The sequence below is a fragment of the Pomacea canaliculata genome, linkage group LG2, assembly GCF_003073045.1.
Source record: "Pomacea canaliculata isolate SZHN2017 linkage group LG2, ASM307304v1, whole genome shotgun sequence".
NCBI lineage: Eukaryota > Metazoa > Mollusca > Gastropoda > Architaenioglossa > Ampullariidae > Pomacea > Pomacea canaliculata.
The window spans coordinates 12,100,205-12,114,399 of NC_037591.1; the positions used below are offsets into that span (position 1 = coordinate 12,100,205).

Sequence of the window (14,195 nt, forward strand, 5' to 3'; positions counted from 1 at the left end):
CACAGGACACGGTGTTGGTGAAGTTGCACTGACACTGCTTACTGCAGTTAGCACCAAATGTGTTGCCCAGTGCAGGCTGTGCAAATGATCCACAAAGATGGTTTAGAAACGTGTTGTTAAAATACACTAAAATATTCCAGGTTTTGTGCAGATCTCACTTTCAGGTATGGCAGTTAAACAATGAAAGAGAGAAATGAATGACTGTCACAGACAGAATAACTGAGATTTACAGGTAAGAAGAAAGAGATAAACAAAAGAGGTGATTTACATGTGCGTCGATAGCAGTCGGACGTTTCTGATTTAATAAAAAAACAACTTATATTCATACATTAAGATATATATACACACATACAAACACGAACACGTTGTAATTAGAATGCTGTATCACTGCAAATATTCTATCCTTTATTCTTGTCTTTATTTTCCCTTTTTGTCGTCACTGACATCGAGCTTGCTCACCTGTACAGTTTCCGTCTAGTAGTGTCTGATAGCCAGGGTTACAGACACACAGGTAGCTGCCATTGGTGTTAACACAGGTAAGGTTGGCGACACAAGGTGGAGAATGTTGTTCACATTCGTTGATGTCTTGCTCACAGTTCGTTCCATTCCACCCGCTGTTACACGTGCAGCTGCCGTTAACGTTGTTGCAGCTGGCAGTGTTGTTGGTGACGCAGGTGCAAGAGGAGGAACAGTTTCTCCCGAACGTTTCCGCTGCACACGCTGTTTGTTAAACACACACATCACGTGACACTAACGCGATGGCGAACTGAGCTCATTGAGAACTAATCAGATTCTCTTGCTAATTAATAAGGTGTATTCAGTGACGATAGTAAAGATGATGTTTTAGCTTTGTGTTTCAGCGCTTACACCGTGTTATAAATGTCAGGATACAAAAGCAGGTAAGGGAAATCCAAGCAAAGACACAAAATACAACTGACTAATAAGCACACAGAGAAGAAATGAAAGTCGGCTTTTTACTTACTCTAGATAAGCGAGAAATGAGTTAAGGTAGAAAACTGGATAGGAAATGGACTCGATGAGCATTTATATGCTTCTGATTTCCTCTTCAGAAATGTACTACTTATCATTTGATTTTAGATGTTAATAACTCTTTGCGACTTCTAAAAAAAATTCATTTTTACAGTTTTCGTTGGAGAAGAGAAAAAGCGAAGCAGCAAAAGTAACTCACCCTCGCACACCATGGATGCGTTGTAGTGATAACCGTCAGTGCACACACAGGTAAAGCCACCCACAGTGTTGATACACGTCTGATGAGAGCTGGTACAGTTATGTGTGTTTGATGAACATTCATCCAGGTCATCATCACACGTGGTCCCATTCCATCCTTGTTTACAGGTGCAGTTGCCAGTGACATGGTGACATGACACAGTGTTGGTGACGTTACAGTGACACTGAGTACTGCAGTTAGTGCCGTAGGTGTTGTTCACACACTCTGGTAGAGGCAAAATTAACGACAGCAACCATAATAGTTCACGAATAATTGCTATATTATGTCGAGGTTTTACTTTATAAACATGGATTCATTATTTTATGTGTGTTCGTTTCCTAAATATTTGTTACATGCTAGAATCCTGACCATGAGAGATAACGATAAAATGAGAAAACACCTTTTGCATGTTAACAAGTAAGACCGCCAGTGAGTCAGTACAAGACAAACATCTTGCTATAGTCTTTATCAGGAACATTTACGAACATTTTGTTGTTCCTAGTGTCTACCCACGTAAAGTGACCTCACCTGTGCAATTGCCGTCTGCATGTGTGTGGTAGCCAGTGTCGCAGACACACAGGTAGCTGCCGTTGGTGTTGTGACAGGTGGAGTTGGCCACACAGGGAGAGGAGCTGTGTGCTGTACACTCGTTGATGTCGTCGCTACAGTTGCCTCCTGTCCACCCACTTCTGCACGTGCAGGCGCCGTCAACCTTACTGCAGTTGACAGTGTTGTTGGTGATGCAGGTGCAAGTTGAAGAACAGTTTCCTCCGTAAGTTCCCGTTGAACATTCTGTAATTAAAAACGATAACACGTATACAAACAAAACGTGTAAAAAAACATCCGAGAGAGAGAGATGTCGAAAGTGAAGAAAGCAACACAGACGCACCAGACAGTACCGCTTATTCTTCAAACATTGTCATGGTTGTTACCTGTGTGATGTCACTCACCCACACACACGCCGGAAGCGTTGTAGTGATACCCGTCCTCACACACACACTCGGGGCCGCTCTCAGTGTTGTTACATCGCTCCTTGTCTCCCGTACAGTTGCTCGTCACATTAGAACACAGATCACGTACGTCACACGCAACACCGTCCCATCCTTTCTTACAGTCACAATCTCCTGTCACGTGGTCACAGGACACGGTGTTGGTCAAGTTACACCGACACTGCTTACTGCAGTTAGCACCAAATGTGTTCCCAGTGCAGGCTGTGCAAACAAACAACCAAATAAAGAAGTGAACGAAAATATAAATACTTGTTCACATCCAATACTAACAGCAACTCTGTTATTACCTAAGTATTTTAGAACAATTAATAACAACAATAATAACAAAACCAATAATAATAACAACAACAATAGCAACAGCAACAGATATTTTTATAATACCTTTCTAAAATAAATGTTGTCTTAGAGTTCTTTACAGAAATCCCTAAGAGACTCGATAATAAATAACCATGCACCATATTAGCTATAACAGACAGGCTCACTCCTTCTACAAACAGTCATAGCCAAAGACGTTTTCTGTAAGATTTTCTGTGCACAGTTTAAAACTTTTTTTCTCCTGAATTTAGGGTCAGTGACCTCACCTGTACAGTTGCCGTCTGGCAGTGACAAGTAGCCAGTGTCGCAGACACACAGGTAGCTGCCGTTGGTGTTAGAGCAGGTAGAGTTGGCCACACAAGAAGGTGGTTGACTGTGTGCACACTCGTCGATGTCTTGCTCGCATCTGCTTCCATTCCACCCACTTTGGCACGTGCAGGCGCCGTCAACGTTGCTGCAGTTGACAGTGTTGTGGGTGACGCAGGTACACCTGGAGGAACAGTCTTTCCCATAGGTTCCCTCGGTGCAAGCTGTGTAACACAAAGGTCAGTTAGAAAAACCAAATAGTTTAAATAGTCAATACTTCCACCAATGCCACTTCAAAAACAGCAAAAAAACTTAAAAAAGCATTGAAACAGAAGAAGAAAACAAACAAAAAACACAAAAAGTTGGTGTAGTAATCAAAGCAATCTGTAGAAGAGTAATTGCTGCACATTAAAATATCTTTTTTTACACACCAAACATGAGTGTAACTCACCTGTGCAGGTGTCGGTGTCGTTCTTCTGATAGCCGTCCACACACAGACAGTCGTGTCCCCCTAATGTGTTGTTACACACCTCGTGAGGACCGTTACAGATTGATACATTTGCTAAACACTCGTCTACATCCTGGTCACAGGTTGCACCTGCCCATCCTTCTTCACAGGTACAGTTGCCAGTCACATGATCACATGACACAGTGTTGGTGACGTCACACAGACACTGGCTACTGCAGTTAGCCCCATAGGTGTTGTTGGCACATACTGTAAGAATAAGAAAGTCAAGGGCTGATGCTAACGAATATTTTAAGTGATGAAATAAGCCAGTGACATTATTATATACTTTTCACCTCAAATAGATTGAATATAATTTTTGTCTGCCTGGTTTACAATATTCTACAATGCTTGAACACTCTTTACTCAAACTGTGGCTCTTTTTCTTTTTGAAATAGTTACCTAAAGTATAGATTTAGAATCGTATAAGAGGGAGTTTGCAAAATCGGCTTGGTTTTTTTTTTTTAATGAATTTTTTTTGTAAAACAATGTGTTAAATTTTAAGAAATTTTGATTTAAAACGGTATAACTACCAAACTACAAAATATTTCTTTATAAGCTCTCCTACAAATGTGTAAATGTGTATGAGGAAAAGCTCAACCAAATGGCAGGTCTATATCTCTTGTCAATAAAACGTTATTAGCTTTTGAAGTAAACAGTCTCTAACCAAAACAAGAAACTGAGAAAACATGGAAAGAAAAACTGAAAGTTTAGTAACTACTAAACTACTAAATATTTCTTGTTAAAAGTCCTTATAGAAATGTGTAAATATGGATAAAGAAAACTTCAACCAAATTTTAGGCCTGCATCACATGTCAATATAAAGTTATAAGCTTTTGAAGTAAACAAGTCTGCTAAAACAAGAAAGTGAAAGGGCGAAGGAAAATAAAGTGAAAGCTTAGTAACTACTAAACCACTAATTATTTTTTAAAAAGCTCTCACTTAAATGTTTAAATATGTATAAAGAAAGCTTCATTCAAATTTTAGGCCTGTATCACATGTCAATATAAAGTTATAGGGATTTTAAGTAAACAAACTGTAACAAAAACAAGGAACGGAAAAAGCGAGAACAGAAAGTTCAAGCTTAGTAACTTTGTTTTGATTTAAGCCTTTCATGTAATTTACCTGTTGAATGAAAAATATAACCATCTTTCAATGTGTTACTACATATAACTTTAAGATAACTAATAAAATTAATTATTTTATTCACTTTTAGAAAAATCAACATGGTTGTGTTGTGTACCCAACTGCTGACCAGGCTTCAGAGAAGTACACAGTAATAAAAACAATGGTGTTTGCAAACATTGAGCAACACAGTTATAGGTTTAGTTAGTTATATAAAAGTTCAGTGTCCACTAGCTTCATGGTGTTTGCAATCTTTGGTCTTTTGCTTTCTAACATTTAGTGATGCTGTCACATATTGCTTCCAATTTTTGTGAGATTCTATTGAAGTAGCAGCATTAGTAGGAAACACTCTCATCTTTCTTAGCCTTCAGTTGCAGGGTGATGGGATGATCCTCAACATATAATTCTTTCAATAAAGAAATTATTTCAAAAGCTTATAGGGGAGTATAACCTATTCTTGCTGCCCTATGCTCCAGTGGGGCCAGTAGGAATAATAAGAAGAACCTATTCATGAAATCTAGAGATACATCATTGAGTGTACCAGAATTTGAGCAGCTGCTCATGTTCTGTTCCTCTGTATTCTAGGATTATTTTATGAATTACTTCTGTAGTCACATGGATTAAATATGTTTGATTTTTGTGGCTAGGTGATTCCTTATTTTCTGTCAAAGATTTCTGGGAAAAGCACTATAGCTGTCTGGCCTTTGAAGGGAGATGACAATGATGTGCTCTCTAGACACTGAATGGCTTCAAACTTGACTAGATAGCAGTTTTCATTGTTTGTTAGGAATGCTATACATAATTGTCTTCACATTCTGTTTGTTACATTTGGTTTGAGTAAGAAAATCCAACCCCCACCCAACCTTTATCTGTGCAAATGATGTAAAGCTCTGATTCCCTACATTCCTGACAAAGTACATAAATAACTAGCATTGCAAGTTGACTCAAATGTGTAAATGTTCGCATCTAGTCCTGATTACTACCGAGATTCGCAGCAGAAATGAAAACTTCGCTTTATTTTCAGCTCGCTTACCACATGACTGATGGTGTTTTCGACAGCCGAATTCGGTTCACTAAGTTATTTTTTTAAGCTGCTACGACGGTGTAAGAATGTCCTCGTGGTTTTTATTCTTTCGCACGTGGTATTGTGAGAAGAAATGAGCGTCTGACAGGCACAATAAACATTTAATATTAACGTTAATGTCTTAGAAAGAAAATATCACAGAACTAGCTTTGACGACATTTGTTTAGATCCGGAAGCCATCACAGTTGCATTGTGGGATACCCGAGCACAGCCGAAAAGTGTTCGTGTGACCTATGACCTATACGGCTATATGCAAAGTACGTTATGCTTGCGTCCATATAAGAAAATTTCCGACACTTTGTGTCGTCTAGAAAATAGCTCGAATAATAGCGTGGAGTCTTCTATCGGCCTTGACATAGCCTTTGTTTGAAAATTCACGCAATGATGATGATGATGATGAGGAGGAGCAGGAGAAAGAGAAGGAGGAGGATGAGGATGATGATGATGTCACTTACCCACACACACGCCGGAAGCGTTGTAGTGATACCCGTCCTCACACACACACTCGGGGCCGTTCTCAGTGTTGTTACATCGCTCCTTGTCTCCCGTACAGTTGCTCGTCACATTAGAACACAGGTCACGTACGTCACACGTCACACCGTCCCATCCTTTCTTACAGTTACAACTTCCTGTCACGTGGTCACAGGACACGGTGTTGGTGATGTTGCACTCACAATGCTCACTGCAGTTAGCACCGAATGTGTTGCCAGTGCAGGCTGTGTGAACAAACAACAAAATAAAAGAATGCACGAAAATTCCCAAAGGTTCCAGCGGTGCATGCTGTGTAACACAAGGATCAGTTATAAAAACCAAACAGTTGAAGTAGTCAATACTTCGCTCAACACTAATTCTAACACAATAACAGAAGAACAAAAAGAAGCTGAACAAAGAAGTAAAATCAAGTTAAAAACCGCAAAGAAAATTATTGGTTTTCGTAACAAAACATTTAATCTGTGCAACAGGGAGTCGCTACACATGAAAGTATCTTCCTCTATACACTAAACAAGTGGATTGTAACTGACCTGTGCAGGTGTTGGTGACGTTCTTCTGATAGCCGTCCACACACAGACAGTCGTGTCCCCCTAATGTGTTGTTACACACCTCGTGAGGACCGTTACAGATTGATACATTAGCTAAACACTCGTCTACATCCAGGTCACAGCTTGCACCTGTCCATCCTTCCTCACAGGTACAGTTGCGGTCACGTGGTCACATGACATAGTGTTGTTGACGTCACACAGACACTGGCTACTGCAGTTAGACCCGTAGGTGTTGTTGGTACATTCTGTAGGAAGTAGGAAGTCAAGAGTTTATGTTAGATAATATGTTGGCGATGACACATGTGCCATTAAAATAGCTATTTAGTTATTTTACAGTTTTTACTCTCTTTCTTAAATTAAAATTAATGTTATCCAGCCTCGTTTACAATAAGATAATATTGTTTCAATAAGTATTTATTTTTTCAAAATATTCATTGACATCACAATTTATTTTGATTGTATTTGCATCCAAGAAGCAAATTCATATCTGTGTAAAGGACTAATAATAACGCGTGAATAACTTTATCTAAATATCATCAGAATTTATTGTTTTATTCATGGTAGCTACAAATATCCATACAGTCAAGCGATAAAGAGCTTTAAATAGCGAAATACTTGGAAAAAAATCTAAAACAAAATAAAATAAACATAATTTCTGAACGTTTTCTAGTCAAATTACCATTTTAAAAGAGCTTCTCTGTTTTTTTTTTAATATTTTGATAAATTTTACACACAGTTAAAACTTCATCAAGCTTTGTTATAAACTGCTTGAGCAACACACCTGCGCAAGTTCCATCCAAAAGTCTTTGGTAGCCAGGGTCGCAGACACACAGGTAGCTGCCGTTGGTGTTGTAACAGGTGGAGTTGGCGACACAAGAAGGTGGAGGACTCTGTGTACACTCATCAACGTCTTGGCTACAGGTCCTTCCTGTCCACCCGCTTTGGCACGTGCAGGCGCCGTCAACGTTGCTGCAGTTGACAGTGTTGTTGGTGATGCAGGTGCAAGGTAAAGAACAGTTTTCTCCGTAAGTTCCTTCCAAGCATTCTGTAAATAGTCATCGCAGTACATGACACTAGTGTAATAATAGGATACCAAAGGAATTGGCTAATGATGATGATGATGATGATGATGATGATGATGATGATGATGATGATGATGATGATGTGTGGTTGTTGCCTGTGTGATGTCACTTACCCACACACACGTTGGAAGCGTTGTAGTGATACCCGTCCTCACACACACACTCGGGGCCGTTCTCAGTGTTGTTACATCGCTCCTTGTCTCCCGTACAGTTGCTCGTCACATTAGAACACAGGTCGGGTACATCACACGTGACACCGTCCCATCCTTTTTTACAGTCACAACTTCCTGTCACGTGGTCACAGGACACGGTGTTGGTGAAGTTGCACTTACACTGCTTACTGCAGTTAGCACCAAATGTGTTCCCAGTGCAGGCTGTGCAAACAAACAACAAAATAAGAAAAATGCACGAACATGCAGATAGAACTTAAAATAGAACAAGAGCATCAGTTTTGTTATTAACTGAACATTGTACGGCCACTTACTTGTAGAAACTAAAGTCAAGAAAACGAATAAGTTTTAAAAAAGATTCAACGCCAACCACATAAAGACGATGTATGTAAGATTTACTAAGTACAGTTTAAAGCTTCTCTTGAATCAGCGGTCAGTGACCTCACCTGTACAGTTGCCGTCTGGCAGTGACAAGTAGCCAGTGTCGCACACACACAGGTAGCTGCCGTTGGTGTTAGAGCAGGTAGAGTTAGCCACACAAGAAGGTGGTTGACTGAGTGCACACTCGTCGATGTCTTGCTCGCATCTCGTTCCATTCCACCCGCTTTGGCACGTGCAGGCGCCGTCAACGTTGCTGCAGTTGACAGTGTTGTGGGTGATGCAGGTACAAAGGGAGGAACAGTCTTTCCCGAAGGTTCCCGCGGTGCATGCTGTGTAACAGAAGGGTCATGTATGGAGTCCGAACAGTTTAAGTAGTCAATACTTTAACTTTACGACACTCCCAAAAGAAAACAACAACATCAAGTACATTAAGAACGAGCTAAAATGAAGCAGTGAAATAAAAAGTTAAAACAGACGATAAAACAGAAATAAATTTGTTGAGGTTTGTAACGAAATAATCAGTCTCTGGAACAGTCAGCAGCTACATGTCAGTATTATTTTTCTGTTTACAAAAGGTGGAGTGTAACTCACCTGTGCAGGTGTTGTTGCCGTTCTTCTGATAGCCGTCCACACACAGACAGTCGTGTCCCCCTAATGTGTTGTTACACACCTCGTGAGGACCGTTACAGATTGATACATTAGCTAAACACTCGTCTACATCCAGGTCACAAGTTGCACCTGTCCATCCTGTCTCACAGGTACAGTTGCCAGTCACGTGATCACATGACACAGTGTTGGCGAGGTCACACAGACACTTGCTACTGCAGTTAGACCCGTAGGTGTTGTTGGTACATTCTGCAAGAAGGAAGTCAAGTTCTGGTGTTAACAAATACTTTAATCGGTGAAATTAGCCACTAGTAAAAATAGTAAATACCTAATGTTAATCAATATCTTTTTTTTCACTTGGGCTTGCACTATTCTTGTTTACACATTCACACATTTTATTTACACGGTGACATGACAGTGTAGGTGACGTTACACAGGCTCTGTGAACTGAAGTCCACCTTTAGGTGTACATACTGGGCATAAACTCACAAACTAACTAGGCAGTATTTGCTCACTGTATTACTTTTAGATTGTGAATTACTTCTATTTACATACCTACTATGTGTGGTCCCTGATAATCAGAATAAAAAATTCTATGTAAAAAGGGATTTAATTTGAAAATCATCGCTTTCTGTCGTATGATGTCCTTTACAGCAGCCTCATGTGAAGACTTCTTTGTAACAGCTATGTAACTTTTTAAAACACATGTTACCATCGGTTACTGTTATGAATGAAAAAATGTCTTATTTTTTAACAAAATCAATCTCTTAGTGTTGTTTCGTCATTACACAATTTCTTACCTTGACAAAGGTTTGAAGCATTTAAGTAATAGCCGTCCACACAAAGACAGGTATATGTACCCAAGGTATTCATGCATATGGCATAGGGACCACTGCAGGGAGATGTCAAACACTCATCTATGTCTTCATCACACGTAGCACCTGTCCACCCGTCCTTACAGGTGCAGTTGCCGGTGACGGGGTCACACAGTGCAGTGTTGGTGGCATTGCACGGACACTGGCTGTAGTGGGTCAGTTGTGGTAACAAAGTAAGAAAGTAAATCATGTTTTGTTTTAATTAAATTTTCTAGGGTATTGTTAAACGAGAAAGGAATAAAGATGACAAGTAGGAATGAAAGAAAATAAGAATGAATGAAAAAGTTAAGAACGAATGAAAGAGAAAGTAAGGATGAACGAAAGAGAAAGTAAGGATGAACGAAAAAAGAAAGTAAGAATGAAAAATAAGTAAACAATCAAAATGAAAGTTAGAATAAAAAATAAATAGTGAAATAATTAAAGAAAGAAGTTGTTTTGTAATAAAGCATTATTTCAATGTTTGTCTTCTTCATCGCTAAAGATGCAAAACAAACTTACACGCATGTGGGGATTCTGTTGGAAACCTGACAAAACTCGTTTGAGCTGCAGTATTTCAAGGCGATGAACACATCACAAGGGTTGTTAACTGCAGAAGAATAAATAAGAACATAATCTACAGACGATCTTGCAAACATTAAATTTAGCGAAAATGTTTCATAGTTTGAATGGATCAGGTGGCAATCATCATCTCAATCAACATACTCACCACCAGCAGAACAAAGAGAAGTTTCTCACCCTGTGTGTCATTAACGGAGAAGTTGGTGGCCTGGCACACCTGTCCACTGATGTTATACGTGGCTTCAGAGAACCTGGACACTGCATTGTAGACCACAGATGCATCTTCTGAATAAGTCAGGTTCTTCATGAGTATTTCAAACTCGACTATGATACTTCCCAAGCTGAAAAAAAAACACAGAGGAATTTCCAGATGATCAAAGTGTAAACTTATCAAATATACTTACAGACGGTCAGTCTCGGTACAACTTAAAACATTTTTATCCTATAATATCTTTGTACTTCATGTGCACGAAACTCAAACTCACCTTATCTTAGTGATGGTGATGGATTGAACCTGCTCTGCTGCGGGGCCCAATGACAGCCACAACTGCAAAGTCATTTTAACACAGAGACAATTATCTAGAAGAACCGTAAATGCAAAGTAGATTAATTATATCTTAAGACTTTCTCTAATGCTGTGTGTAGAAATGTGTCTACACACTATCAACAGTCAGATAAGTAGAAATAAAGAGACAAGAACTATTGGACTTACTAGACAACATTCCAAGACAACAAGCTTAGAAAACATCCTGGGGTAGAGAGAGCAGACAATATGAGGGAAAACTTTCGGATGTCTACAAACATCTATCAAGCCACATACCTTGTGCTGCTTATAAGACAACACTTAGTTTCCGGTCATAGCTAAGAAGAAGAGTTTTTCATCGTCTGGGTGATTAAAAGACAATCCTTAGTTAAGAATGTTAGGTTCGAAAATAAACTCTTCCGGTAATGTCCTTCTAACACTTCAAAAACGACGGGCAAAGCGCCCCAAATCCACAGTTATTGCCAGTTCTGCGGTCTTTTATTTGTAAGGTACAACATCTCAGTATAAAGTGTGTAGGGAAGAGATTTCAAGTGTACACGGCGCGAAGACGGGAAAACCACGTACATCCCGTACTTCTGTACATTGCTGACGTCACTCACCTGTGGCACGAGCACGTCACTGACAGCCTGGAATGCAGGTGATGACCTGTTGTCCAGCTCTTCAGCAGAGAAGTTGACACTTGCTGGCAGTGTCATCCGCACAGGAATTTTCTTCAGTTCTACAAAAGCGCATTACACTACAAGCTACACGTACACACTACACAAACCTCTACAACAACACAAGTACATCTCTACACATCTGTCAAAATATTATACATAACACCACAAACTGCATACTATATAAACAACACACTTCACATAACACTATAAATTAAATAACTCGACAACAACTACTCTACATATGTATACACTAAACATTTCTCTAACAACACAACTTCACAACGCCACAAACGTCTTCATACGTTTTTAAATCACATTTCACATCGATTACACTACAAATTACACAGTTATTCTTCACAACAAAATAGTTCTCATAATACTCCAAGCTATAATAATAATAAGAAGAAGTTAAAACCTGCACAAGAAACATCTCTAATAAATGTAACCTGTCATCACACTCACCCCTGCAGGTGTTGTCGGAATCCCGTTCATAGCCGTCATCACACACACAGGTAAATCCACCCGCCATGTTGGAGCAGGTGTCATGCGGGTCACTGCAGCTGAGTGCGTCCGTGACACACTCATCGACGTCTGTGTCACACGTGGCACCTGTCCATCCTTGATCACAGGTACAGTTGCCGGTGACATTGTCACATGACACAGTGTTGGTGACGTTGCACTGACACTGACTGCAGTTGGTCCCGAAGGTGTTGTTGGGGCACACAGAGGGCACTGACACATGGAGAGATCATCGTTAATAAAAGAACACGATTAATTGTTTTTACTTTTGTAAATGTTATCTAGAAAAGTTAACCTCTTTACAGACAAACATTGCCTTTCTCTAGTCTGCTGTTTATACTTTAAATTGTTTTGTTTTTTGTAACGGATATGTGTTGCATGTCTTTCTGTCCCTCCATCGTTTAGTGTCTGTAGTGTGTATTGTACACTTTTCGTTCTCACAGACAATAAAAATCTAAAACACTGTGACAACAAACATATTATTTGAAATATTCGCTCAAAATAATCGAATAGAAAGTTGACCCACACCAACAGCGTCACAACAAGCAAATAGCTGGAAATATGGTTGCATTAAATTGTAGTCTATAAAGTAATATCTAAACATTTGCAGGAAACAAAACATAAACAATTTCCATCCACCTCTAACCGAAAATAAATTCGACAGAGCTAGTGGTCATCTTACCTGTACACCGTCCATCGATGTCTTCAAATCCACGTTGGCACTGACACCTGTATCGCAGTCCACCATCGACACAGACCCTGTTGGTTGACTGGGTGCTGCTGTTGTTTGAGGTACAGGAGTTCAGCAAAGGTTGACTGCACCAGTCGACATCTGCATCACCAGAGACAGAGACTTTTAATATAAATTTCATAGCTCATTAGCTTGAGAATAAATTAGGTTTGGATTTGGTTTACGGTTAGGGTTTTGGGTTGGGTTATAGTTTAGGTTTGTTCTTGAGTTTGCATTTAAGATTTTGGGTGGAAGGATGCAGAAGTATTTTTATTTGCTGAAAACTGATAGCATCATCAAAACTAAAAGAATTTGTCCAAGCCGCTGAGGAGAAAAACGACTTGCATCTCGAAATAGTTGGGGATGTTTCGTCCCCTCAGGAAGAACTATCCTCACTAACCACTACACTTCATTCACGACCGTTTACAGGGAGGAATCCATTGAAATATTTGTGGCAACGATAGTCACATTTGAAATCGAAGCCTCGGCATGAAAACAAGCAAAAGAAGTATGGTAGATAATACTGATCTACAATGTCCACACAACTTTAGAAATGTGGCAAAGTATTTCCTCTCACCGTCAGTTCCTGAGAAAGTTGCATTGAAGGTCCGAAAGATTCCAGTGTAGTGAGTAATGTTGTACATCTTGCCGCCAATGATTATACGACCATCTCTCTCCATCCTTAGGACTTCTTCCGCCACGTCCAGCAAGGTGGCGTTGTCAACAGTTGTGTTGAGGTAAAGGGCGTACACTACTACAGTTTCATTAGCCCCGCCTCCCTATACCATGGGGCAGACAGAGGGAATACTATTAGAGACACACAAACCATATATGGACACACACACACACACAGAGGGAGACAGAGAAATGGAGAGGCAAAAAATGAGGGTATATACAGTTCAATTTTTAAATCTCTGTTGAATCCTGGGTAAAACTGATCCCAGAATTATAAAATGTAATAATATTAACTGATAATTATAGTTGTATAGGTGATCAATCATCATCATCATCATCATCATCATCTAACTTATTATACGAATGATACGTACCTGAATTCAAGGGTCCTAACATACTTGAAGTTCCTTACTTTAAACTCGAGCTGAAATCAATAAAAATAAAATTCAATTTTAAGAAAAAAAAAATGAATTGAGCTTGCTGTGCCCTATCATATAGGTTTCTGACAATGAAGGTAAAACTAAGGAGATCCGATGTTTGGTGAAACGTCCATCACATGAATCAACAAGAAAATACTGTAAAAACATTCTTTTTTTAGGAAAAAGTTCAAATAAACAACAAAAGTCAAAATAAGATAATTGCGTTGAAAAGAAATATAAAAGTTCAATACCTCCTTTATAGAATCGTTACAGTCTCTCTGGAACTCAAGAAAACTATCACTGCTTGTGTTCAGCCACTCGGTATTGAAGGGGATGTTGAGAGGTGTCGTCAAGTACATGATGT

At 39.5% G+C, this 14,195-nt stretch overlaps 1 protein-coding gene across 16 annotated transcripts in view; it reads right to left on the bottom strand.

The window, feature by feature from the left end:
- Positions 1-13,835, bottom strand: part of LOC112557059 (multiple epidermal growth factor-like domains protein 6) — a 59,710-nt gene extending 45,875 nt beyond the window's left edge. For 7 of the 16 annotated variants that reach the window (XM_025226676.1, XM_025226675.1, XM_025226677.1 and 4 more), the window contains exons 1-18: positions 13,787-13,835; positions 13,315-13,516; positions 12,690-12,839; positions 11,951-12,220; positions 11,429-11,547; positions 10,771-10,832; positions 10,463-10,626; positions 10,226-10,313; positions 9,653-9,873; positions 8,838-9,101; positions 8,312-8,575; positions 6,029-6,289; positions 3,311-3,574; positions 2,820-3,083; positions 2,179-2,439; positions 1,757-2,020; positions 1,190-1,453; positions 460-720 (exon numbers count right to left, since the gene is read on the bottom strand). In XM_025226676.1, the coding sequence (XP_025082461.1) occupies positions 460-720; positions 1,190-1,453; positions 1,757-2,020; positions 2,179-2,439; positions 2,820-3,083; positions 3,311-3,574; positions 6,029-6,289; positions 8,312-8,575; positions 8,838-9,101; positions 9,653-9,873; positions 10,226-10,313; positions 10,463-10,626; positions 10,771-10,832; positions 11,429-11,547; positions 11,951-12,220; positions 12,690-12,839; positions 13,315-13,417 (3,544 nt within the window). In that variant the 5' untranslated portion in view covers positions 13,418-13,516; positions 13,787-13,835. The remainder of the gene's footprint in view (positions 1-459; positions 721-1,189; positions 1,454-1,756; positions 2,021-2,178; positions 2,440-2,819; positions 3,084-3,310; positions 3,575-6,028; positions 6,290-8,311; positions 8,576-8,837; positions 9,102-9,652; positions 9,874-10,225; positions 10,314-10,462; positions 10,627-10,770; positions 10,833-11,428; positions 11,548-11,950; positions 12,221-12,689; positions 12,840-13,314; positions 13,517-13,786) is intronic. The other 9 variants (XM_025226682.1, XM_025226685.1, XM_025226678.1 and 6 more) reach the window with 3 other exon arrangements.
- Between the last annotated feature and the right edge of the window lie 360 nt (positions 13,836-14,195).